Source organism: Perissodus microlepis, chromosome 3 (assembly GCF_051167445.1).
Source record: "Perissodus microlepis isolate ML-2025 ecotype Zambia chromosome 3, ASM5116744v1, whole genome shotgun sequence".
Classification (NCBI taxonomy): domain Eukaryota; kingdom Metazoa; phylum Chordata; class Actinopteri; order Cichliformes; family Cichlidae; genus Perissodus; species Perissodus microlepis.
Window position 1 is genome coordinate 27,893,079 of NC_140463.1, and position 27,724 is coordinate 27,920,802.

At 42.9% G+C, this 27,724-nt stretch overlaps 1 protein-coding gene across 1 annotated transcript in view; it reads right to left on the bottom strand.

Annotated features, from left to right (window-relative positions):
- Nucleotides 1-258: 258 nt before the first annotated feature.
- LOC146390960 (uncharacterized) overlaps nt 259-27,724 on the bottom strand; it is a 40,279-nt gene continuing 12,813 nt past the window's right edge. Inside the window, exons 9-20 of the mRNA XM_084922453.1 lie at nt 26,432-26,501; nt 23,400-23,435; nt 22,942-23,205; nt 22,210-22,479; nt 21,809-22,087; nt 17,965-18,264; nt 2,836-3,099; nt 1,473-1,712; nt 1,092-1,196; nt 948-967; nt 580-630; nt 259-270 (exon numbers count right to left, since the gene is read on the bottom strand). Of these exons, the coding sequence (XP_084778579.1) occupies nt 259-270; nt 580-630; nt 948-967; nt 1,092-1,196; nt 1,473-1,712; nt 2,836-3,099; nt 17,965-18,264; nt 21,809-22,087; nt 22,210-22,479; nt 22,942-23,205; nt 23,400-23,435; nt 26,432-26,501 (1,911 nt within the window). The remainder of the gene's footprint in view (nt 271-579; nt 631-947; nt 968-1,091; nt 1,197-1,472; nt 1,713-2,835; nt 3,100-17,964; nt 18,265-21,808; nt 22,088-22,209; nt 22,480-22,941; nt 23,206-23,399; nt 23,436-26,431; nt 26,502-27,724) is intronic.

The window sequence follows — 27,724 nt, forward strand, 5'->3', positions numbered from 1 at the left end:
TGGTTTAAAAAATTCCTCCACCACTTGCTATTAACAGCTAATCATAAATTATGTGATAATGGTAGCTAATTTACTGATAATTCTTATGAATTGTTATCAATACAGAAAGGTGAAGATGTCCATGCAGAGTGAACTCAGACAGAAAATGTGTGTTTAATCTGGTCAAATTGATCTTGAAAATGACTGAACATCCAGCCTGTAGAGCTGTCCACAGAACAGCTCAGGATCATGCTGCTCCCTGGATCTACATCACATGGGTCACCCGGTTTCCTAAAGAGCAAAGCACAAATAAATTAAAGATAAATTTACACTTTCAAATATCTTCAGCTTAAATGAGCAGAATTGAGCAATAATGAGCACATTAGGTAAATGCTCTCTTTCAGGGAGTTAATGACCAACACTGAACATCTGTATAATATACTCTCAGTCTGAAACAGCTGTGCACTACATTAAAATTGTGGGTGTAATCAATTTCTGCCCAAACTAAAATAATAATGTTAGTATTGATTTTAATGATAATCACTGTTATTTTATAACCACACATTTTCCACTAACTATACATTAAAGTTGATACTGTACCGTTTTCAGTATTTCCAGAGCCTCTGATTGTCTCATAGACACAACGATCACCTACAAGTCAGAGAAAATGAGTCACCACATGTCTGTGATACTAATGTAAACACAAGTATTCTTGTCAGTAACATTTATATTAAAATACAATGAGATAAGCTTTGTTGTCAGTGTAAGCACAAACATACCCTGAAATTGGAAAATTTGTTATTACTTATAAATGCTGTACATGATTAAATGTTGTTATTGTCTTAGTTTTGTTTAATTCAACAGTGTTAAAGCTGCAGCAGAGAAAAGCATCAGGATATTTTAAACTAGATGAAAAACTAACCATGAAGAAGAGAGGAGTAGACTTGTTGATTTTCATCCTGACTCACCCTCTGGTCATCGGCAGAACCTTTATTAACAATTTAAAATGAAAATTTGCATTTACATGGTTATGTATTATACATTTTTGCAAACGGTTTCCAGTTTAGGAACGTTGCCCATTCAAACACTTTAAAGAGTGAAAAGAGTCTCACCTTTCTTTCTGTAGAGGTTTTTGAACAGGAACAGGAGGAAAATAAATATGACTCCAAAAATGAGTCCAGTGATCATCAGAACAAGAAATGAAGAACTGGATACAGCTACTGCAAATAAGAAAAATGAACTGTTAACTTTAATAAACTGAACTGAACTTGCTGTTTAAATTCTCAGGGATTTATATCTGCTATCAGTCTCAAACCAGGGAATTTTATACATGTTAGGCATTTGTGTTAACCACAGTATTGTTGAAAAAAAAAAAATACATGCCTGTTTTAAGATCATATTATAGTGCAGTAGACAAGGTATCTACTGTAAATGTTTTTGGATAAGCCACCTACAGTAGGTCATGAAAAATAAACTGTTTTGATCCTGCTCACCTTTAACTGACATCCAGGTCTGTGCTGACTCTCTTCCTGAGTACTGACACTTGTAGAAACCTTCATCAGACTTTGACACTGCAGAGATCTTCAGCTCCCCTCGGGTATCATTTTGAATAATTTTGTCATTGTGATAAAAAATCACATTGGAAAGTATTTTGTCTCTTGAACTGCAGCTCAGACTAAGAGACGTTTCTTCAGTCACAGGATGAACAGGACTCACCAGGATAGGATCATAATCTGCAAAACAGGCAAATCACATTAGTTCTGGTCACACTATTAGGGATGGAAAGAGCCTTAACAACAACAACAACAAATTGAATTGCACAAAGTTAGAGTTTTTAAAACCCTCCTGTCGTGTTCACCTTCCGCCGATTACTTTAGTGTTCACAGTCAAAATTGAGCGGTCCGTTTTAACTGCTCTTAAATTAGCACAAAAGACATTTTTGAAAACCAAACTCAGTTCCTGTGGATCTTTCAGTGGATCTTTTGGTGGTCATTCGCTGGGCCATTCAGGGGGTCATTCAGTGGATCGTTCAGTGAGTGAGCGAGTGAGTGGATTCCCATTCATTTCCTATGGTGGTCACTTTTGATGGGGAACACCACAGGTTTAACAAGGTTGATTAAAACACTCAAAATTCACTGAGAGAGGTGATCATCACTTTTTTATGTTCTCAGCTTTAGTCACTGATCACTTTATGGTCTCCGTGTTGTCTGTGTTTCTGTCTTTCAGTATTCCCATAGCTTCCTCTCTCCTCCTTGTGTTAAATTAGTCTTCTTTCTCTATCTAGTTGTCTTCTTTCCTTTTTTTTAGTTACAGTTTGATCTTGTTTATCTTGTCTAGTTTTATTTCCTGTCCTTTTTCTCAGGAATTTCTTGATTGTTTTCAGTTGTGTCTGCTTCCCTGCCTGTTTCATTTCCCCTCACTATCTCTTGTATATAGTTTTTTATTTTTATCTTTTCTTGTTTCGTCCGCGAGGTGTGTGTTACCTAGGTATGCTTTCCGTTTGCTTCACGAGTGCTCCACATTATTTCTGATATTTAGATTGCATCATTTGCTCTTTATTTACTTTGGATTTTGAATGTTGGAAATCCCAAGACTAATCAGGATTTTTTTTTTAATGAGGCAGGCAGGGTACCCCAAGAGATGTGATCAAATGCATTCTCTAAATCCATCAAGCAAATGTAAATTGGTTGGGTAAATTGCCCCTGACACCATATCACTGGAATCCACAAACCCCTCCACTGTGATAAAGTGGAGATTCACAGAGGGGAAATTTCTGAACCATTGAGGAAAATATTTAGGTCTTCTTTGCCACATACAATGACTTACACCAGGTTATTGGGGTAATCATTTACATACCGTGTAAAGTGATGTTGACTGCATTGCTGAAGTCTCCTGATTCAGATTCACACCAGTACACGGCAGTATCTGACTCTGATGTGGTGATTTTGTATGTAGATCCAGTCATTCTGCTCCAGTTAGAAGAGTTCAGTTGGCCATTATCAGAGAACTTCCTCACTCTCCACTCAGTGAAGTTTCCCTCACAGGTCAGTGAGACAGAGTCAGAGGTGAAGTGTTGCACTCTGTCAGGACTCACTGTGAGAGACGCTGCTGAATGAACATCTGGAAACAACATGCAGCGAAGAGTGAAAGCTCAGAGATGTTAAATATTATTTGAATTTATCTGGTATGTGTGCTGATAAGTTATAAGTTAACAAGATCTTTGTTTTGGTCAACTTAAAAATTGCACCCTGAATAAGAATGGCAGCATTGTTATGTGTACAAATAAATAAATAAAAAAATCTCAAACAACACTATTCGAAACCTTGAGCCATGCCTCATTTCTTAATAGTTTGCAAGGAAAACGGGAAATGGAAACATGCAAACATAAATGGATGTATCATATATAAGACAAGGATTGTGTGTATAAATAAAGTAAAACTTTGGTATTACCACCTTTATTTTTTAACATAACCTGAACTCTCGTAGGCAAAATGTCTTGTAATTTATTTAAGTAGTCCTCCGGAATAGTACTTAAAGAAGTTAAAATGATCCCAAACAGACTACCAGTGTCGTAAAAGAATATCTGGATTGAAAAACACACAGCGGTCTCTGTTGGGAACCCTATCAAATTGTAAACAAGTGCAACTCCATTATTATCTAACATGCATATATGTATATACACACACCAACACACACACAGGTACACACGTGGACACAAATACATGTATACATATACACATGCATACATCATCCAATGAGATAAAACACCAGAAAGCTAAAACAGAATAAAAGTGGTGTCAAAGAGATCCGAAAGCCTTTGAAAATAGATAGGTCGTCAAACTTGATTTGAAAATTACAAAAGAGGATTTTATAAAAGAGGGAAGACTGTTGCAGAGTCTCGGAGTGGCGATGGAGGAAGCCCTGTCACCTCTGGATTTTAACTGGGAGCGTGGAACCAGTAAAAGCATCTGACTGGAGGAACACAGAGTTCGAGTGGGTAGGTGCAGGCTAAGGAGATCTGAAATGTAAGCTGGAGCCAAGCCATGGAGGGCTTTAAAAACAAATAATAAAACCTTGAAATCAATTTGGTATTTAACTGGCAGCCAATGTAAAGCTGTGAGTATCGGAGTAATACTGTCTCACTTTCTGGTGTCCGTCAGGAGCCTTGCGGTTGCATTTTGAACAAGTTGCAGGCGGGACAGGCTTGATTGACAGACGCCTAAATAAAGAGAGTTACAGTATTCAAGATGTGATAAAATAAAGGCATGGATAACGGTTTCCAGATCTTTAGATGACAAGATAGTTTTGAGTTTAGAAATGCTCCTGAGCTGGAAGAAACTGCCACAAACAACTGAATTTCTTTGTTTGTACAGCTTGAGGGTAGAATCAAAAATGAAAACAAGATTTTTAACATGGGGATGTAGATTACCTGATCGTGGGCCCAAGTCATTTCTTGTGAGTCTTGGTTGCCAAAAATTCTAATGTCACTTTTGTCATGGTTTAGTTTGAGAAAGACATCCAGCAATTTATGTCACTAAGACAATCTGAAACTTTCTGCAATGTGCTATCAACGCCTGGTTTTAAAGAGAAATGTGTATCATCTGCATTAGAGTGATAGGAAATTTGGTGTTTCTGAAAAATAGAGCCTAATGGGAGCATGTATAGGGAGAATAAGACAGGGCCCAGAATAGAGCCTTGAGGTATTCCACAAGCAAGTGTAGCAGGGCAAGAGTATTTCTTTCCCTGCATCACGGAGTATGCTCTGCTCTCTAAGGAAGAGGCAAGCCATTTTAGAGCAGAACCTTGAATGCCAACGCATGTCTTCAAACAGTTTAATAGGATTGTGCGGTCAACAGTGTCAAATTCTGCACTCAGGTCTAAAAGAATTAAAACTGTACTTTTTCTAGAGTCACCAGCACATCATTGAACACCTTCAGTAGAGCAGACTCTGTGCTGTGGAAGGCTCAGACACTAGACTGATATTTATCCAGAATGCTATGTGTATCTAAGAATGAGGACAATTGATGGGGGGTGTGAAGATTATGAGTAAAACATATGTTATTTTATGACCATAGTAAATGTAGTTGAATTATGTTAACAGCTGTAGTATATATATATTATCCTTTAGTTTGGATGGTGTGCTGTGCATGTAGTCTAGTTCTCATTATAATTTTGAGTTAACAGAACATATTCACTTATTAGTTCATGAGATAAATGTGCATCACTCTGTATCCTTGATCTGCTGTGAATGTCTCACACTGTGTTCTTGACATGTTTTATTGCTGAATCATGAAGAGAAAGGAGACTCTGCGTCTAGGGCAGAAGAGATAAACCACATTCCATACCCCCACCTTTGTAGGAAGACAGGGAGCCAAGGTCAGGAGCCAGTCTCGCTAAGAATTAGAAAAACATGTGAAGATGTAGCTTTTATGACTAGGTGGGGGTCGTCAGAAGCTATAAGAGGCTGTGAAATTCGTCACCATTTTGAGACATGTGCCTGACCCTCTGGCAGCATCTCTCCCTTCCGGACGTGTTAATGCTCTTTGTGTTGAATTGTATGGAAATAAATGATTGTTGATTGAGCATTTATACACCGAGTATTGTCCTTCCTTCAGCCCAAAGATTAAAAGAATTGGGAGATTTCAACAACTTGGTGCCTGGTGACCCGGATCTTTGGTGTGCTGAGGAGGTGCAGATTTGGCCTGTGGTGAGATCGTGGGGCGAGGCGAACAGAAGACCGGTCTAACAGCAAAAAAGGTAAGCACAGCCTGTTGTATTATACCAAATGTGCATATTGGGCTTTCCAAATTAATCTGTTCGCTGAGTTACACGTATTTTCACATTAAATTTGTCGGTGTCTGGTTTTTGGCGCAAGATACTAACAACATAAGTTGAGGCTGAATTCCAGTGTGTTAGATAAACTGCTTCTACCGAGAAACTAATAATACACTATGTTGAGCTAGTTGCAGTTAAACTGCTTCTACCGAGAAACTAATGACATACTACGTTGAGCTAGTTGCAGCCCACTTTACCTTCCACATTTAACTTTGTCTAAGACTGGCTTCGGTAGCAATAATACATTAGAATCTCTTGGAGACGCGGCCATAAGTCCAGTACATTGAATAGAGGTTTTGAAGTTGGTTTATGGTGTCGGTTAAGTCCTCGTGGATGCGGCTATAAAATTGAATATAGAATTAAGGAAAGCAGATGCTGGCTTACGGTGCAGTTGAACACTGGCAACGCCAAAAGCGCAACACGTCCGTAGGTTTGGTTTATGATACGGCCGTGTTCCGGTGGTGCGGCCGTGAGTGCAGTAGTGATTGGTGCTGAGTTCAGTACATTGAATAGAGGTCTGACGGTGGTTTATGGTATCAGTTGAGCCTCGAGGGCTGCGGTCATAAAATAATAAGTAAAATTTTACTTGCCATGAAATAAAGGTAAAGCAGAACCTGGCTTATGATATCAGTAATAACTTCAGGGGACTTATGCATCACGTTTATGATGCGATTTTGCCCCGTGGTGGCGGTCATAAGCGCAGAGAAAGGGGTATCTGTTCTATGGTGCAGTGGTGCTTTAAGGGGTTCTAACAGTTGAGCTCAGAGGTTTCTGTGTAAAGTTCCGCTGATGAGAAGTGGTGTGTGTGTGTAAGGCGCTCTGGGTGTTGTGTGTGAGGCGCGCTCTGGGTGTTGTGTGTGAGGCGCGCTCTGGGGGTTGTGTGTGAGGCGCGCTCTGGGTGTTGTGTGTAAGGTGCGCTCTGGGTGTGTGGTCTGTGTGTGAAGCGTGAAACACAGTGACAGTGACGGTTGATGTGTTTGAATAGGAGGACATTAGTGCGAAGAAAATGCTTTAAGATCAAAGGTTGACGCCTAGTGTACCTGTGGAAACCAATTTTGTTCAAGGTGTGGCGACCCTCCTGTTCGTGGACGCGCGGGCAGGCCCAGCGGCGTCTGGATGCCGAGGTGGTGACTTGGGAACTGAGGACTCCCGCATAGCTACAGAATAACACTGGAACGGCCGTGTAATCACGGGTTCACATTTATTCTGGAATAGAACAAGAAAATGCTTTCACATCTAAAGTTGAGTTCTATCATAGGTGAAATATAAAAAGGTTGAATTCCTCGTTTAAGTGGTTGAAATTCTTGTGTGCCTGTCCCCTGACGAGTGTGAAATTAAATAAAGAGGGAATTTGGAGCCACATAGAGATAGACGGGCATAATTGGGTGTATTACTCTGTGGTGTAATTAAAAAAAAGAAAAAGAAAAAAGGAGAGTGTAGAAGGTGTGGTGGTGTGAATATGTCGGGTCTTAAATCTGACATAGAAAGAGGAGAAATGCAGGGTGAGTGGAAAACTTTTGAGAAGCAGAGAGGAGTTGTTGCGGGCGCTGAAGGTCATGCGACCTGGTAGCGCGCCCGAGAAAAAATCAGAGGTTGCAGCTGTGGCAACAAAAGTCAAGGAGTTGTGTGACAATGAAGGAGTGAGAGGAGAATCAAGAGGCTCGTTGGCAAAAGTGCTAATGGGAATAGCACAGAAGCTCCAGGAGAAAGAGCAGGAGATTAGTAAACAGTTAGAGGAGGCCTCAATTTGGGGGAGGCGGAACCTCGGAAAACAGTTGCAGAAGGCGCAGGAGGAGAGAGCCCGCGTAACGAGGCGGGCTGTGACATGTCAGGGGGTGGAGCATTGGATGAGGGAGCGAAGGGAGGAGCCGGAGAAGCTGATGCTGCCGGCTTCCCCGGTGAAGTCATCGCTCACTAGCTTTCCCCCTCCCTATCAGGCCCCCGCCCCCCTCTATCCTGTGCTGAGGGTAGAGCAGGGCTGTCTCTCTGGTGGGGATGGCCAAGTGTTAGAAGTTACAGGAGGCTATGTAGATTGTGAAATGTCTAAAGAGCCCAAATGGCCAACGCCAACACCGAAGAGTGGAATAGTAAAGAAAAATTCTACTTTTGTCGGTGAGGAGGGAGCCTGCGGCGGAGCACAGGCACCGCCCATGAAACAGTCACCCCAACAACAGGAAGAGAGTGAAGAAGATAGGGCTGTGCGGCTGGTTGAAACGGTTATATCAACTTTAGAGCAACGATATCAAATTTCTGATGATGAATTAGGGAGTGAAGTAGTTGTTGCACCACAGGTTGGGAAAGGTGAGGTGTGCGGCCCTTATGGGGACGCATACGAGGGATGGTTATCTGGCACCCTTGATGACAATGCGCAAGTGGGTGGCTGTGGCAAGCAGAGATTTGAAGCAGGGCCGGAGCTAGGAGGGGCCTTTCAAAATAGAGTAGCTAGAGAAAAGGCAGGAAGAGGCAGAATAGTCAAGCCCAAACCCAGAAACGTACCACACCCCATGGTGCGCCGGAGTCAAGAGGAGAGGGACAGTCTCCCTCTGCCTGGGGAGTTCCCCCTAGTGGTGACCGCTGGGGGCCACATGAAATACAAGCCATATGGAGTGGGAGATGTTAATGCATTGACTGAATTATTACCTCCTATTACAGATGGAGGTGCGGGGTGGTTGAGAGAGTTTGATAGAGCAACAACAGGTGTTCAATTGGCTCTGGGAGATTTCAGAGCTGTGGTTGCCAGATGTGTCAAAGGCACAGCTCTGGATGACATAGAGAAGATAGCAGGCACAGCATTGATGGTTGATAGCACCCCATTTTGTCGTGTTGTGAATGAAATATCAACTGCATTACGTGAAAAGTATCCCACTCCAAATGCTGCTAAGATTTTGAAGCTGTTGTGGAAGCCTGATCAAACTCCAAGGGAGTACATAGAACAGGCTAAGGCTACGTGGGCCCTTAGCACTGGCCAGCATCCTGGTAGAGAAGGGATGCAACAATTGTGGTTTAGAGAAGCTGTGTTAAAAGGTGTGCCCGAACAGGTCAAAGTAGCCATGTTAGATAACCCCGACATGGAGGGGGCGGAGTCTCACGTGTGGGAGAAACATCTGGTGCATCGTCTGCAGAAAGCTCATGATGAGGTTATGGCTAAAAGTGAGGATACAGATAACATGAAAGAGCAATTGTTGAAATTACAGCTGGGTGAAATAAGGGGTAAGGCAAATGATAAAAAAAAGGAGGAAAAAATAGCAAAAGTAATGGTAGCTCAAGGTTACCAGCAAATGGGGGCAGACTTGGGTCCTAATGTATTGCCAGTTGACACACAGGGACCCGCCCAGGGAATATATTGGGGAGGCCGTGGGGTCGGTAGAAGAAATTGGGGTTCACGTGGTGGTCAACGGGGAGGAGGCGGCGGCATGGGCAGACAAAGGGGTGCGCTGAGAGGAGGTCCATATGTGCCAGGGACTGCGTGCTTCAACTGTGGTCAGACTGGACATTGGGCTCGAGAGTGCCCTGACCCGCCTCAACAGCACAGTATGCCACGTCCGGCCATAAGGGGGCACGGGCGTTGGTCGGCCCCAAACATACAGATGGCTCCACCAGGGCAGTATTCAGTGGAATACTGGCAGCAGGAACAATACTGACACACCCCACAGAGAGGCCTGGGCATAGGGGGAGGGGCAGACCCCCTGGTGCCACTGAGGGTTCAAGGACGTAACCTGCCCTTTTTAGTGGACACAGGAGCAACATACTCCACCATTCGTACTGCTCCTGAAGATATTCCACTGTCAGACACCAGAATCAGTGTGATCGGCTTCTCTGGGGTACCTATGACCCTGCCAGTAACCACCCCTCTAAAGACTGAGCTAGGACGTCAGTCCTTAACACATTCATACATGGTTTCATCACAAGTTCCAGTTAATTTATTGGGCAGGGACCTGCTCATTAAGCTTGGAGCTACTATCATGTGTGGAGCTGATGGATTAACAGTGACTTTGAAAGATGGCACACGGCTGTCCTGTTTGCAATCAGGAATGAGGGGACAGTGGCTGTTATCGGAGGATTGTGAACGCACCGCACAGATTTACTGGGCGCGACTGACCACATCAGATGGAATTCTGGCACAGTACCAACTCTGGCGTCCCTGGATAATGTCCATGTCTGTTTATTCACCCCCGCGTGACCCCTACCACGTGACCTTGTTTTACGATCGCGAGCATGCTGAATGGTTTGAGGATCTGTTTAATGAGTGTTTAGATGAGAAAGCTTGGGAGCTTAACTCTCAGGACATTTATGTTGGTTCAGCTGGAGTGGCAGCGTTTGTTGCGCTCTCTGGAGATCAAATGAGTTGGTATAGAATGGGAGATGAAGCGGTTCCCCACGTGTCGTTGGCAATACATGAGGGTCAACAAGCAAAAGATTTAGGCCCAATGGTGAAAGCAGCCATAAGGGCCACAGATTGGCAGCAAACGCAACTCACTGATGTCTCATACTCACCCTGTTGTAAAACGTATCGAATTTCTGTGACGGCTACTGATCAGAGTGTTTTAGAACATAAACATCTGAAGCGAACACATGGCAGGGAGAAATCAGATCACGAGGAAGCCGTTAAAGGCCTAACAGAACTCCCTGACACTTTGTGGTCTAAAGGTCCCACTGATGTGGGTTTAACATTTTGCTCCCCCATCACGTTTGAGTTAAAAGATGACACTCCAATTTGGTGTTCACAATACAGACACAGTCCGGAGGCAGAAAATGGGATTGCAGAAACAATTTCAGGGCTTCTGCGAGTGGGTGTGCTGGAGTCGTCTTCCTCCGCATGGGATACTCCAATCCTCCCAGTTGAAAAATCAGGCACGGGCAAGTATCGCATGGCACATGACCTTAGGGCAATAAACGCTGTCCTTAAGACACCAACAGTACCTGTACCAAATCCCTACACAGCTTTGACTAATTTATCTCCAGATCAGCGGTGGTTCACATGCATAGATTTGGCAAATGCTTTCTTTTGTCTCCCTCTGCATCCATCTTTGAGAGATATTTTTTCATTTACTTACAGGGGTCGGCAGCTGCGTTACACTCGGTTGCCTCAGGGCTTTGCCCTTTCACCTGGGATTTTTAATCAGGTACTTAAAAATGCTCTTTCTCCCTGTGTATTACCTGAAGGATGCACACTGATCCAGTATGTGGACGATTTGCTGATTGCTGCTAAAACAGCTGATGCTTGCTTTCAAGCAACGATGACTGTGCTTCGTCAGCTGGCGAAAACAGGCTTCAAAGTAAGTAGAGACAAACTTCAACTTGTCAGAACTGAAGTTACATTTTTAGGTCGTGTGGTGGCGATGCAGACGGTGGGCATGTTGGCATCCCAGAGGGAAACAATTATGTCGCACCCCCAGCCACGTACTGTTAAAGAAATGTTGTCATTTCTCGGACTTACAGGTTACAGTAGACACTACATTCCTGACTATGTGGGCAAAACCAAACCTCTGCGGGATTTGGTGAAAGAACACTGCATGAGAGACCTCACAGCTAATCTGAACTGGACCACTGAAGCTGAAATGCGGTTCATTGAACTGAAACAGGCCCTGTCTCGTGCAGCAGATTTGGCAATCCCCGATTACAACTCTGATTTCTTTGTTGATGTTTCTGAAACAAATGGAGTGGTTAATGATGTTTTGTTTCAGAAAAAAGGGGGAAGGAGACGAGTGCTGATGTATATCAGCATTGGCCTGGACAATATGGAAAAAAGACACCCCACGTGCACACAACATGCAGCAGGGGTAGCAAAAATAATTCAGAAAGTGGCTCACGTTGTGAGAGGGCACCCACTGAAAGTGCTAACAACACACAGTGTGGTGGCCTATGTGAACTCACAGGCATTTACAATGACCCCACTGAGACAACAGAGACTGACTAAAATTCTGGAGTCTCCAAACTTGACCTTCACACATGAAGGGATCAACATGGCAGACCAGATGGGAGGGGGGACACCTCATGACTGTGCACAAATAGTAGAGGTTGAGGAGAAAGTAAGGTCAGATCTGAGAGCAGAACCAGTGAATGAGGCAGACGATTATTTCACAGACGGATGTTGTTTTAGGGATCCGAGTGAAGGATTGAAAACAGGGTATGCAGTGGTAAAAGGAGTCGGAAACCAGCTGCATGTGGAGAAATCAGGAACATTGGAAGGGCCTCAATCAGCGCAGAGAGCAGAGCTTATTGCAGTGATAGAAGCTCTGAGATTAGGGAAAGGAAAAAGAGTTAACATATATACAGACTCAGCATATGTGTTTGGAGCAGCACATGTGGAACTGGGGCAATGGAGGAGGGCTGGATTTAGAACAGCCTCAAATAAACCAATCAAACACAAGGAGGAGATGAGACAGCTGGAGGACGCTCTGAAAGAACCTCTGGAGGTGGCCATCATAAAGTGTAAAGGGCATGACGAATCTAACACTTGGGTGGCAAAAGGGAACAGAGCAGCCGACGAGGAAGCAAAACGGGCGGCAGGCTATCAGGAAGGAAAACAAATGGTAAGTATGGGTATGGAATGGGGAGACCTGCCAGCCCAACAGCGAGAGGACATCGAAAAGGCGCAAGAAGGAGCCTCGCCTGAGGAAAAGGCGGCGTGGCAGGAGAGAGGGGCCGTACAATCAGAAGGATTGTGGAGAGGACCCGACGGGCGGCCAGTACTCACGGCAGGAATGGCCAAGGAGAAAATTAAAGAAGCTCACGGGCTAGGACATATAGGAGTGGCCCAAATGGAGAGGGACCTGTGTCATTGGTGGCATCCCTACATGAAAAATATGGTAAAGGAACACGTGAAAACATGCCTGATTTGTGGGCAATACAATCCAAAGCCCACCGTGAAACCAGAAATGGGTAAGTTTCCTTTGCCAGAGAGACCAGGCCAGGAAATTGTGATTGATTACACTGACATGATAATTGCCATTCGAGGGTTTAGATATTTGTTGGTGTGTGTGGATGCTCTGACCGGCTGGCCAGAGGCGTGGCCAACACGCAGAGAGGACAGTAAAACGGTGATCAAATGTCTGGTGAATTATTATGTCCCCTGGCATGGATTTCCAGAGAAGGTAAGATCGGATAATGGCACTCATTTTAAAAATCGAGATCTCGCTGAGGTGGAATGTATGTTGGGGTTGCAACATAGATATGGTACAGTTTACCATCCACAATCTCAGGGAAAAGTGGAGAGAATGAACCAAAATCTTAAAAACAAATTGGCAAAAATCTGTGCACAGACAAACATGAATTGGGTTGACGCTCTTCCTATAGCCCTAATGAGTGTAAGGTGCGCCGTTAATCAGCGCACCGGGTTCACTCCATATGAACTGCTGACAGGAAGACAGTTTCCAGGCCCTGCAGCAGGCGTAAGAGAATTAAGAGAGGAGGTAAATGTGTCTGAACATTTGAAACAATTCAAAGCACTAAAAGCTCTTGTCTCTAGTTTTACTACGCAGGTGGGAGACCCGACCGGAAAGGAGGTGACCACGCCAGAGGCGAAGTGGGTGTGGCTGAAGGTGTATAAGCGGAAGTGGGACGAGCCGAGGTGGACGGGACCTTTCGAGGTGACCACTCGAACCTCTCATGCGGTCCAGCTGAAGGGGAAAGGTGACACTTGGTATCACTGGAGCCAGTGTGCGGCAGCAGAGGAGCCCAGGCGGTCCGAGAGGCTTTTGGGGAAAAAGGGGGACACGTCGGTCCCCACAAAAAAACACAGATCTTAGCAAAAAAGGGGCAGAATAATCCCCTGATCTGTGCAACGACCAAAGGGTGGTCTACCCCGGAGGTTGAAGAAAGAAGTCGAGAATCACCCGACTGGAAGAGATAGATAGCGGCAACAATAATAGAAATAGAAGTGCCTTAGATAGAAGTCCTAGTCTAGAACCTAGTAGGTATTACTGAAATGGGGGTGGGAAAATTAAATGAGAAAATAAAGCTTTGGGAAAACTGGGGAGTGATGGGAGCGTTAACTATAATCATCATTGGTGTATTAACGATCATTTTTCTGTTATGTGAATTGCCCAGCTTCAGAACTCATCCAACACCTCTTCCTCTAGCGGATCCTGAGGTGACCAGACCTGAGCGCGATGTAGGTGAGAGATCGGATCCTTGTTTGTCACATTACGGAGGCATAGAGGTGGATTACGTTAGAGGATCCACTACAGCCTTCACTTTTGATCTCTGTTCTGTGATAAAATGTGGGTATGATAGGGCTAGTTGGCGGGGGTACGAAGTTTGGGTATGTCCTGACCGGCGACTAACTAGTGCTTGTCTTATAGGCCAGCCCACTGTCTTGGGGAATCGCCCGTGTCCGGTGTGGGATATGGTGACAGCCTACACAGCCCCAGGGTGGGACTCACCGGGCCGATGGGAAGGGTTTGCGATTCAGCGTGATTTTAGTGACAGTCAAAATCCAATTACAATGTCTATTGGTGGGTGGCGGGTTACACCTCAGCGATACAGGAAAGCCGATAAAGTATTTTATTTACTATTAGGCGTAGATGTTTCAGGGAGAGACCCAATGGGCGTGATAAAGATAAATTTTAAAGATCCACCCGAAAATGTATCCAGCATCAACCCCGCACCTGTGAGAGCCCCCACTTCAGACTCTAAGGTAACAAAAGGGGACTATACGAAATGGAAACCCCGACAGCTGCTGTCTCGTGCCACAGGGTATGGGGACAGCAACCTGTGGTTGGATTGGCTGATTGCAAACGCGAAAGAGCAAAATGTGTCTGATTGTGTGGCATGCGCTACGGCACGCCCACACTTATTTACTGAACCAGCACCTCTGCATCCAGAGGATCAGTGGGGTTTTGATTGCATGCTCCGACTCACTCGGAGAGCAGTATCTTCAGGAAAATGTGCTCCATTGTCTGCTTTATTTCCTCCCATAGACAATGATACCGTCCCCGGACCGTTTACACCCAGGAGAGCTAATTACACTTGTTTTAATTTTACGGCAGATGATCCTGGAGAACAGGAGTATGACGCTGGAAGGATCCCGGCTGACTGGTGTACGGTGACGTATCCAGGAAGAGGGGATGCCTCGCGTGCGGGCGCCACGACTGTTGGGACTTGGGCTCGAGCTGGTTTGTACTATTATTGTGGAGGTGGGAGTCTGCATGTGCGAATACCAAAAGAAGCGTTTGGTGTTTGTGCCATGGTCAGACTAGGAGCGCCTCTACTGATAATAGGGGAGAAGGTTAAACCCGTGGGGATGAATGGAAATGCGCGACTTACAATTAGGCGCAGACGTCAGGTGTTGTCTAAAGGATCTTCTTGGTCGTTTGATCTAACTGCTAATTCACCCACGTATATAGATTCTATCGGTGTTCCGCGCGGCGTCCCTAATGAGTATAAATTAGTAGATCAGATAGCAGCCGGTTTTGAAAATATCCCAGTGATTTCTGCCTTGTTTCCCGTCACCCCCAACAAAAACGTGGATAGAATTAACTATGTGCATTATAACATTCTCCGGCTGGCAAACTTGACACGTGATGCGATTGAGGGGTTAGCGGAGCAACTAGGGCCCACCTCTTTAATGGCAGTGCAGAACCGGATGGCGCTGGACATGGTTCTGGCTGAAAAAGGGGGGGTCTGTGCAATGTTCGGACAAATGTGTTGTACTTTTATTCCCAATAATACTGCTCCAGATGGCTCGATAACCAAGGCACTGGAGGGGCTGCGGACTCTGGCCCATAATATGCACGAACACTCAGGTATTGAGAACCCGCTGGAGGAATGGATGACTTCTGTTTTTGGGCAATGGAAAGGTTTTGTTATGTCAATCATGGTCTCACTGTCTGTTTTTACTGCAGTCTTAACAACATGTGGTTGTTGTTTCATCCCTTGCCTCAGAGCACTGGTAATCCGTCTCATTGACAGGGCCATAGCCTCGGGGCCGGAGGGCCTGGGGGTCATGATGCCTCTGTTGAAAGATGGGCCCGAGGATGGGGGAGAACTGGACCTTGTGACCCTGGAGTGCATGTTGTAAGTGATCTCTTTGAGAAAAGAGATCAAAGGGGGAATTGTGAAGATTATGAGTAAAACATATGTTATTTTATGACCATAGTAAATGTAGTTGAATTATGTTAACAGCTGTAGTATATATATATTATCCTTTAGTTTGGATGGTGTGCTGTGCATGTAGTCTAGTTCTCATTATAATTTTGAGTTAACAGAACATATTCACTTATTAGTTCATGAGATAAATGTGCATCACTCTGTATCCTTGATCTGCTGTGAATGTCTCACACTGTGTTCTTGACATGTTTTATTGCTGAATCATGAAGAGAAAGGAGACTCTGCGTCTAGGGCAGAAGAGATAAACCACATTCCATACCCCCACCTTTGTAGGAAGACAGGGAGCCAAGGTCAGGAGCCAGTCTCGCTAAGAATTAGAAAAACATGTGAAGATGTAGCTTTTATGACTAGGTGGGGGTCGTCAGAAGCTATAAGAGGCTGTGAAATTCGTCACCATTTTGAGACATGTGCCTGACCCTCTGGCAGAATCTCTCCCGTCCGGACGTGTTAATGCTCTTTGTGTTGAATTGTATGGAAATAAATGATTGTTGATTGAGCATTTATACACCGAGTATTGTCCTTCCTTCAGCCCAAAGATTAAAAGAATTGGGAGATTTCAACAGGGGACAACTTGTCATGGTCCTGGGTCAATATGACCCAGCGTTCTCAGTTTTCTTGTGTTTTTGCATTATGTTTATTTCATTTGTTATTTTAAGGATTTATTCTGTGGTGCACATTTCATGTTAAACAAGTTTGTGACTGTTCCATTAAGACTCATCACAAAAACTAAAATAATAAATATATTATCACTACTTGTTGTGTTAGATTTTGGACTGTTTGTTATTTATGGCCTGTATGTCTCATTAATCTGAGCTTAAATGCCTTGAATTCTAAAAAACAGAATTTCTGGATGATTCTGAATGAAAGAAATAATCGGATGAAACATACTGTACTATTTATCACCGTCTACTTTGGGTTAAATACACCAAGGACATTTTTTGAAACCGTTTCAAATTTTTATACAGTCACATAAAGTAACATCTGTTATGTTTCCAGTCAAAAGTGACCGGGAATATTTCATTTGTGTACATCTGACCCTTGTCTGACTAGTTTCTGCATCCCAGAAACTGCTGGTAAATTCATTTCTGGATCTATACACATCACCCATATATGCTTTGGTTTCTTTCTGGGTTACCTCCATCCAATTCTTTCTGTAAATCTGTTTCCCCTCCAAGTTGGTCATGTTTACCACTGGGTTTGATGGACCCAGTCCAGAACAGTTCAAAGCAGGATTTGATGTCATCAATACAGGACACAATACGTTTTGTAGGTGCTATGGTCATCCTGATGGCATTTTCAGCTGAAAACTAACTTAATTCTCAGGTGGGGATAAGTTCCCATTCTTTTACTTGAATCTGACAGCAAACTCTTCATCACTGGATTCCTCCTGATCAGTCATTTCTTGGTCTGGATTGCACAGATTATGTTCCCTGCCGTCTTCAGCTTCTGACACTTCCTTATCTAATCCATCCTCACTCTCAATTTCCTGGCCTCATTTGTCCTCACTAATGTGGTGATCAAAGAGCCTCACATAGGGTATATCAACCTGCCATGATGTTGCCAAACAGTGACCTTTGAGTAAGACCTCAAAAAAGCATTATACATCAAAGCTACAAGAACAGTTCAGTGCTGTTGAAACAATGTTGCAGCTGTCTGTGAGAAATGCCAACACAGGAGTTGTTTCCATGGAAGAGAGGCTCTAGTGGACAGCAATTACCAGAGTGGCTGCCAGAGAACCCAAGGCGCTTGTATGTGTGTGTATATATGCGCATGTATGTGTGTGTATGTCCAACTTTTAAATCGGTGAATTTGACCAGAATGCAACATGAGAGTTAAAAATGACAAGAAAGTCTGACTGAAAAATGAGGAGTGGCTCATAACTTTTGCACATTGCTGTATATTCATTTTCTCTTTTTTGCTATCACTGTAATTGATGAAGGAAAGAGTTACAAAACAAGGAACAAGTAAATTCAGTCTGGCTTGATCATAGTCAGAAATGACATAACTTCATCTCATTGGAATAAACAGAATCAAACTGACCTGCAGACCAGACAAACTTTGGTTGACTGTGATCAGTGTGATACTCTGGGTCTCCTCTTCCAGCTCTGCACACATATCCTGCTGTGTGTGTCTGTCCATGAATGATGTAGGAGTCCTGTGCAGTCCCACTGCCATCAGGTAGCAGCTCATAACTGGAGGATTTCTCTGATAGATCAGGAACAGCTTTATACCAGTAGAAGCTCCATCCTGCAGACGGATGTTCAACCTCACAGTTCAGAGTTACTGAGGCTCCAGGACTCAGCCATGATGGAGACACAGTGAGGACAGGACGGGGTTTATCTGCTTGAAAGACATTTCCCATTATGAAAACACATTACAGTGTGAATATGATATAGTTTATTTTTTCTTAGTCCATTTAACTATCACACTTTTGTCAGTTCATAAATTATTCTTTTCCTGTGATCTGCATGATGCTTCTCTCAGACGTACTGATCATAACAACAGATTTACCAGAAAACACAAGACTTCTTATTAGTGTAAGGTTCAGATGCCAGACCTCACGGGAGGAGATGCACATTAGCTGACAAATTGAAAATCTCACAAATCACATCATCAATAAAACAAACTTAATCATCAGGTTTTTGCATCTCCAGACACACACACACACACGCATACACATACATTCTTTGTACTCTGATTTTCTTCCCATATAAATGAGCTCAGATTCTGCTTAGAGTAATATTTAGTATCAGACCAAATTGGTCGGTCAGTCCGTAATAAACTGGCTTACAGTGTATTATCATCTTAATAGGCAAGCCTCCTGCTTGAGCTGTCTGGAGGTCATTGGGGGTGCTGAGGATGGTAGTAATAACCAAAGTAACACAGGAACAATATTTTTGATGTTTTTCTTCATCATTTATGTTTTTTGTGTTAAACACTTAAAGTCATAGTGAAACAGACAGTGTGTTTCTGTGTGTTTTATTTATTTTGTATGAGATGATAAGGCAGGATGACTTTTATTCTTTTTTTGAGCGAAATCATAATTGTTTTCATAGTTACAGGGAGTTTGAAATTACAAATGGCTAGTTTATTTATTTCATTATTGTACTACGTGAGGGAGCAGCATATCAGCATTGCTCTACGATACCCTCCGTATCCCTCCCTAAAACTCCTCTTAAAAACACAGCAACAAATATCAATACCTCACAAAATGGAACATGGGATGTGGGAGCACACAGAGGCCAGCAGGTGGATGAGGGAAAGGGGAGGCTAGAGGAGAGACCCGAGGCGGCCGCCGGTCCGAGTGTCAGGTGAACTGAACTTTAGTTCAGTTCTTACCTTGTGGGAGCGCACGGGGAACACAGCTGACATGAATAATCATAACGAGACAGGGGAAGCTAGACTGAACAGAATGAACATGAAAATATGGGACCTTCACAGTAAAACAAGAAACATGATGAGGGAGTAGAAGAGAGGCAGACGAGATGGAGCGAGGGAACATGAGGGAGAGCACAGACACGATGGGGTGGGGAAACATGAATAAACACGATGGAATAAAAGACGAGGGGCAACAAGGCACAAGAACTCACAATTAAATAAACACTGACACACAGCGGGAGACCGACTATGGGACGTAGCAATTGTCAGCCACTTCCTCTACATGGATGACATCAAGCTGTATGCCAAGAGTGATTCATTGATCTACACCAACAGGATATACAGCAACAACATTGGAATGCCATTCGGACTGGAGAAGTGTAGTTGGATGATAACAAAGAGAGGGAAGGTAGTCAGAACTGTGGGGATCGCATCAAAAGCTACAAGCACCTGGGAATCCCACAGGCAAAACGGAACCATGAAGAGGCATCTAGAAAAGTTGCAACCACCAAGTACCTGCAGTGCGTCAGGCAAGTCCTGTGGAATCAGCTGAACGATAAGAACATAATCCAGGCTGTCATCATCTAAGCCCTGCCTGTGATCAGGTAACCTGCCAGGATAATAAGCTGGCCAAAGGCCCCTGCACGGTATGTACCACTGGCAGATAGAAGAAGTGGCTGACTTCCAGAAATCCTACCAGTGGCTGGACAAAGCCAGAATGAAAGACAGCACGGAAGCACTAACCATGGCAGTACAGGAACAAGCTCTGGGCACAAGAGCCATAGAGGCTGGGCTCTACCACACCAGGCTGTGTAAAAATGCCCCTGAGACAATCCAGCACATAACAGCACGGTGCAAGATGGTAGCAGGCGGGGCATACATGGAACGCCATAACCAAGTGGCCGGCATAGTATACAGAAACATCTGTGCAGAGTATGGCCTGGAAGTCCCGAGGTCAAAATTGCAGACGACCACTAGGGTGGTCGAGAATGACTGAGCTAAGATCTTTCAAATACAGAGGAAAAAATAGTGAACCAACTGGACACAGTAGTGATAGAGAAGCAGAGGTAGATGGCCGTAGTGATAGATGTATTGATACCAAATAACAACAGGAAGAAGGAACACGAGAAGCTGGAGAAATACCAAGGGCTCAGAGAAGAGCTGGAGAAGATGTGGAGGGTGAAGGTAACAGTGGTCCCAGAGGTATTCGGACCATTCAGTGCACTGACCCCCAAGCTAGGCGATTGGCTCCAGCAGATCCCGTGAACAACATCAGAGATCTCTGTCCAGAAGAGCGCAGTCCTAGGAACAGCTAAGATGCTGTGCAGGACCCTCAAGCTCCCAGGGCTCTGGTAGAGGACCCGAGCTTGAAGGATGGACCGCCCACAGGGGTGAGTGGGGAATTTTTTAATTTTTTTTTACACATTTTAGCTCTTTGGAAAAAAGTAAATAAATTGCAGTGGTTTTAAAATGCTTGTTTCACATAAGAAATATGTTCAAAATTCATACAAAATAAACCCTGTAGACCATTTGCAGACATCATCAAGTCACTATTTCTCTTTCTAGGATGCCTGATAATCCAATAATCCAATAATCCAGCTGAACAAAGACAACATTAAATCACTTCTTGTAGCTCTATCAGTAACCAAAACAAATAATCAAAGAGAAGCATAAATACTGCAATCTATAAATAATAAATAATGCCTACTTTTTTTTCTTTTTTTTTGCAGAACTAGTGTAATCTCAATAGTCTCCTGTTACAGCTGTCTGGAGGTAGTGAAGTTTGTGGTAATAACAACTGTAACATTATTTTAGCTTCCCTTACTCAATTTTCCTCCATCTGCAGCTCTCAATATTCTCACTGAAGCTCCAAATATTATTCTTCATCTTTACGTTTTTGTTTTCATCTCTTCTGCTGATCCAGTTCAGGGTCACAAGATATTGGACCCTATGCCAGACAGTGGTGCAGTACCCTGTGGGAGGAACTTGGAGAACCCGGAGACAATCCATGCAGAAGCAGGGAGAGCATTCAAACTCCACATAAAAAGATCTCGGCCAGATGGTGGATTTGAAACCAGTGCTAACCACTGAGCCACCATGCAGCTTGTATTTGTCATGGTGAATTAAACAGTGGACTTTTTTCTGTACTGTAAGAGATGGCAGTATTTGCATAAGATGCTAGGCCAAGATGACCTTGTTTTTTTTAATAGAAATTGTAGATTTGTGGTTATTTGTTGAAGGAGTTGAAAAATAATACATTTCCGATCCTGTTTATTTCTGTCATTATTGTCCTCAGGTGATGGAGCAGCAGGTCAGCATTGGCGTCTCTATACCAGCTGAAAGTTCATGACACAAAGTGGTGACAAACTGTCTACAATGAGGCTACTATCAGCTGCAGCTCTTTGTCTGACTAACAATGTAACATGCTTTGTAGACCATTGAATTCATCCTGTGCTGACCATGATGACATTTGTCAAATGGAGATCACACAACAAACATGACTTACTTGATGCTGACAATGTGAAGGCTTCACTCCACTCTGTTGAAGAATATGAGTCATCTCTGCGTCGACTCTTACACATGTAGTCTCCACTGCTGGACTCAGAAACTCTGAATGTCACATCATTATTGTGTGTCCACTGTGTGGGTGTCCTGGGTCCTCTCCATTCATACTCCCACTCAGTGGTTTCACCTCCTTCCTGCACCTCACATGTCAGAGTGATCGTCTCACCTCTGAATATCTGAGGCCAGTTGGGTTGTTGTTTTACAACAACTTTATTGGAAACTGTTTACACATATTAACAGTTGAGATACAAACAGAAACATGAAATCAACACAGAAAACTTCACATTGTGTGTTTGATAATCATGAGTGAATGTATATTTCAAACTAAGTTACTGAACTCACAGGTTATCTCAATGGTGACATCATCACTTATATCAGTGTAGTAAACTGGGTTTCCTCTTGTTCCTCTGCAGCTGTAGATTCCTCCTTCAGATACTCTGATATCTCTGTTTTGTTGATCTCTGATGTGAACTTCAGAGGTTCTTTGGGTTCGTCTGAACCACTCATATTTCCATCCATCAGAGCTCTGCACAGAGCAGGTCAGTGTCACACTGCCCCCTACTGGTATGATTGTTGCTCCTGCTGTCAGTGTGGCCCTGGGTTTATCTGCAGTTATGAAAGAGGAACAAAAATAAATATGTGTTTTTCATTATAACAACATAAGAAAATTTAAAAAAATACAGTTTATATTTATATTAATATTTGCTGATTTCTAAATAACCATAGTCTAAATGTTTGTCCATTCTATAGCCCCGAATGTAAACTAATGCTGATTAGTTGGTTTAGATAACAGAAACATCATCACTTTAAACTTCATGAAGCTTTTCATGTTTCTTCTTTCCCTTTAGAAATGTAATTAAATTTAATTTCATCCACGATTGACTCTGTTGTTAAAACTCAATTTGTTAATTTTGTTAATGACAACTTGCAGAGTCTGTGAGTATTGACGCACTGACTTTACAGTGGTCCTGGTTAAAGTTCAAGTTTCAATGACAAATTTAATTAAATGTTGTTCAGTTGAGTATTTGAACAGGGATCATACATTTATGCTGTCGGTCACTTAAGACTTACCTAATACAGTTATAGAGACAGTATTACTGATCTTTTTATCATGTGAGCTCTTCCTGTCACCAGTGCACTGATATTCACAACTGTCACGTGTAGATGTAATTTCTAATTTGGAGTCTTTGTTTGTCCTGTTGGAGAAAACTTCTTGACCATCCTTCTTGATTAGGTAATACCAGTCAGTGTCTTCTCCTTCATCCATGTCACATTTGAATGTAACAAACTCTCCAATGAAAAAACTGGACGATTTGGGTTCAATAGTTAGCACAGCATCTAGAATCCAACACAACCACAAAGTTAACAATCTGAAACACTTCATGTACTATTGAAGGCACAACCTTAGTTTATATTCACAAAATTATAAATAAATAAATAAAAAAAAAGAAAAATGTAAAGTGCTTAAGACTGAAACAGTAGTATGTAAACAGAAGTAAGAAAAACAAAAAAAGTGAAAAGTGTTCAGTCACCTTGAGCGTGTCCAGTGCAGAGAAGCGTACAGAGCACTAAAGTAAAGACAGAAACTTCAGACATTATCAAAGTAGCGACACTCAAATATGTCTCTGTAGGTTGTCAATCATCATAAAACAGGAAACAGAGTGGAAAGCAGACATGACAACTGTCAGGGCTAATGAACGGTATGGACTCAGGCGCGGAGCTCTGGGTTGAAGCAGACAGTGCGTTTATTTACAGTGCTTTAAATATAGTCTTTAAACAGCGAGATATCCAACAATGTCCTTTCTCTCAATTCCCAAAAGTGGTGAAGGTGAGTTTCCCCGTGAGGTCGGTGTGCACTCCTTCCGTGTGAATTCCTTCTCCCGAAATCACCAGTGAAACAATGTGGTGTATGCTGTACAGTGCAGCGAGGAATGCCCAGACCTCTACATTGGAGAGACCAAACAGCCACTTCACAAGCGCATGGCACAACACAGAAGAGCCACCTCCACAGGACAAGACTCAGCAGTCCATCTGCATCTTAAGGATAAAGGACACTCTTTCGAGGATGCCAATGTTCACATTTTGGACAGAGAGGACAGATGGTTTGAAAGAGGAGTGAAAGAAGCCATCTATGTCCACTGTGAGCGACCATCTTTGAACAGAGGCGGGGGTTTACGACACCAACTCTCTGCCATCTATAATCCAGTTTTGAGATCCCTTCCCAGACGCCTTAACGCCCACTCACATCCTGGGCCATCTGACCTCAGGAATTCGCATGATAAGGTGGGGCCAGGTTTCACAATGAACACACCCGAAACTCTGGCTGATTGGGACCCACACCCAGTTTCACACCTTGGCTCAGGCGATTAGAGGATCATCAGGGGGTCCTTTTGTCCCTCTGTGGGGGGATACTCCCACTAGGTTTATATCTGGGACTCTCCACCATTTGACCTTAGAACTGAAGAAGCTTCTCGAATGAGAGGTGAAACGTCTTCAAGTAACTTAAAGAAGTCCAGACGCTTTTCTTTGCAAGCTCCTTTGACCACCAGTGAATCCTTTCCTCCACTCCTCCGTCCCGTACTTCTCCACCTGAGAGACGATAAGAAGGCTTGCCTTGCTATGCGGGTTACAAGATCACGAGCACACTTAGCTACCGAGCTCCGAGTACAATCCAGCGTCGACTGCCGTCTGGATACACCGTTAAATACCTCCGTTTAGTGAAGAATGATTAGCGGCAGCTGGAGCTGAAGATTACACTTCCGGGTCAGAGGTCGGCCTTTCTTACTCTCTCGGAGACGCCGCTCCTAGGCATAGCCCGACCCGCAGAATAGGGAGGGAGAGAGAAAGAGAGGAAGGCGCACACACATCACAAATAAACAAGCAGGTCGTCCGGGGAGGACCGTCCGACCGTGACACAACACAAGTTTGACAACATGAACCAGAAGACAGGAAACATGACAGACTAACACAGAAGACCTAAGTGAAACATAACTAAACTAAACTTAACACAACCAAAGGCAACCAGGTACCTACCCCTGGTTTATTATTACTAGTCTTATTGTTTGTGGATCTGTATTTCTAGCTTTAGTTGTTGTTTGTTTTGTGATTTCTAGTTCTTGGGTTTTGTTCCTGTGCCCCTCATGTTTAGTTCTGTCATAGATAGATAGATAGATAGATAGATAGACATAATTTTATTTCGAACATGCAAATATAATTGAAATAACAAGAGAAAAAAACAAAAAACAAAACTTAAACATCATCAGGTTTTCATGTATTTATCTATGTCTCTCTGTTCAGTGTCAAGGTTGTGCCTCTGTGCCTGTCGTGTGTTTCCTGTTTTATTTTGATATCCCCTGTCCTGTGTGTAGTGTGTCTGGTTTTGCTTCCCTTGTGTTGTTAGGTCTGATTTGTCCCGCCTGTGTTGCCACCTGTTCCCCATCCTCTCATTGTCCTGTGTGTCAGTTATACTGCTGAATGTTACAGTTGCTCCAAAAAGGTCACCAAAGGCAGATTCCAGTGTAAACACTGTCTCCACGTGGAAAACTGGACTGATACACCTCCTGCTGTCAGACCTGCAGGGTTTAGGCCTGTGGTGTTCTCCTCTGTCTTATACTGAACAAAAACTATTTTTTTGAAGTGGCACAAGTAATTTGTGTGCCTTCTTATTTGATGCAGCACACCTGATTGTTCTGTAAATAGATTTAAATGGTTATATAAAAAACGCCTGAGGCCTTGGCTGCATTTTTAGGTAAATGGTATTAAATAACTTTGTTTGCAAAACTTGTGCATAATTTTTAGAAATGTACAATTTCTATTTGCATTTCAAGTTATGAAAATGATTCGTCAAACATGTTTGTGGGTTTTACAGTAAAAAATATAACTTTTTTCTACTCGGATTTTGAATTTTTTGTCTGGATTTAGATCAACTGTGCTAATATAGTATACCAAAATGAAAAAAAAAAACCCCTCAAATTTCAGATATTTGAGGTTGTGCTGAAAATAATGATACCAAACGAAGCAAGATAAACAGTTTTTAAAGGTGAAATATAGATGTAAAATCAAAAGAAGTCAAAAACAGCCAATTATACTCTGGACCCCAGAGGGTTAAGTCCTGCGTTTCTTTCTGTCATTTGTCATGTCGCACACTCATAATGCTGTGTGTTTCTTTCCTCCCTGTTCCAAGTCAATTCCTAGTTTTCAGTTTCTGGTTTATTTTCCAGCGTTTGAGTTTCTAGTTTTGCTTTGTATTTGGATGAGAAGTTTTGCAGCGTTAAAGCTATCATTTTGAGTTTACTCCTCTGTTTACGAGTCCTACACTTGGGTCCAACATCCTGCCTGCCACACAGCAAACCATGACAATAAATCTTTCTTAGATAAACTAAACCAGCTCCACACACCGACTCAGATTAGAGTGAACCATCAAAAAACATATTAATAACAAAACATGAGAGTTCTCTGATCACATGACCTGAAATGGTACAAATGACTGATGCTCTGTTCTTCTTACTAAAACATGTTTATGGATCAGTATGAATCAAACAACAGAAGTCAGTGATGTACTCACAGAATAGGCCCAGCTCACAGAGCAAAGTGGCTCCCATCCTCACATCCAACAGTGACACGTCTGAAAACTTCTACAACTTTCTGTAAAGAGAGAGAGTGAAGCAGCAGCACAGCAGATACCAAAGAACTGTGAAGGAAACAAAGAGGGTTTTTTTTTACTTCTTCTCTCTGCTTCCTTCCTTTTCAACAGAACTAACACTCTTTAACAAGCTCTGACCACTGCATGACGTGTTTATACTTTTTTACATTTATTGAAATTTTCATCTGTCCGTTGTGTACCCTACCTCTCATCCTAAAACAGCTTTGATAAGCTCCAAACCACCTGAGAACCAGAACTTTATAAACAATTAAGAAAATCATGGTCATATCGTCGATCGTAGCTCAAGAGTTGGCAGTTTGTCTTGTAATCGGAAGGTTGCTGGTTCGAGCTTGTGTGTGAATGGGTGAATGACTGAATGTAGTGTAAAGCACTTTGGGGTCCTTAGGGATTAAGTAAAGCGCTACACAAATACAGACCAAAATAGATTGATAGAAGAACAAAGTTTTAACTGATGCTGATAAACAGAGATGTAAATATAAAACTGAAAATACATCTGAACTATGAAATTGTGGCTTGGTGATAAATTCACCCACATGACGTGAGCAAGGTCAAGCTAAACAGAAATAGTGTCATTAACCAGAAGTGGGCGTGAGCCAAGAGGAAGCTCTGCCCCCTCTCTCAGATTATATCTCTGTTACTTTAAAAGTGCTGCTGTATTTATGGTGATGTCAGCTGGGCTGAGTTGCTGAGGCTCATGGGTAATAGTTTTGAAATCAAGTAAACTTTAAACATGTGACAGAGGTGTAAGTGTGGCATGCAAAACTTCAATGCCACATCAGTGCCACAGTTTCACACTTTGTACTTTATACTTTACAGAAGAAAATGGGGAAAAAAATTAAGGTATGATGTTGCTTCACCCGCAGTTACACCTGTTAATTTCTATTCATATTTCTTTATTACTTAGCAGTGGGTGTTTCCCCTGTTCACTCTCATGAAACCCTTAAAGAGACAGAAGCTCGTGTTGTCTTCAAATAACACCTCCGTTTCACAAGAGATACCACAGAGTGAGATTTATGCAGCACTTTTCTAGTTTTAATGTTAAAAGTTAAAACTATAAGCCACATTTAAAAAGCAGTTTATACTGTACAATTTAGGTATTTTAAATTTCACAGCAATTCTACAATCACAAGATACCCTGAGATGCACATCTGTGGACTTGAAAAGCAACTTGCTATTTTTATGCAGTACAAACAT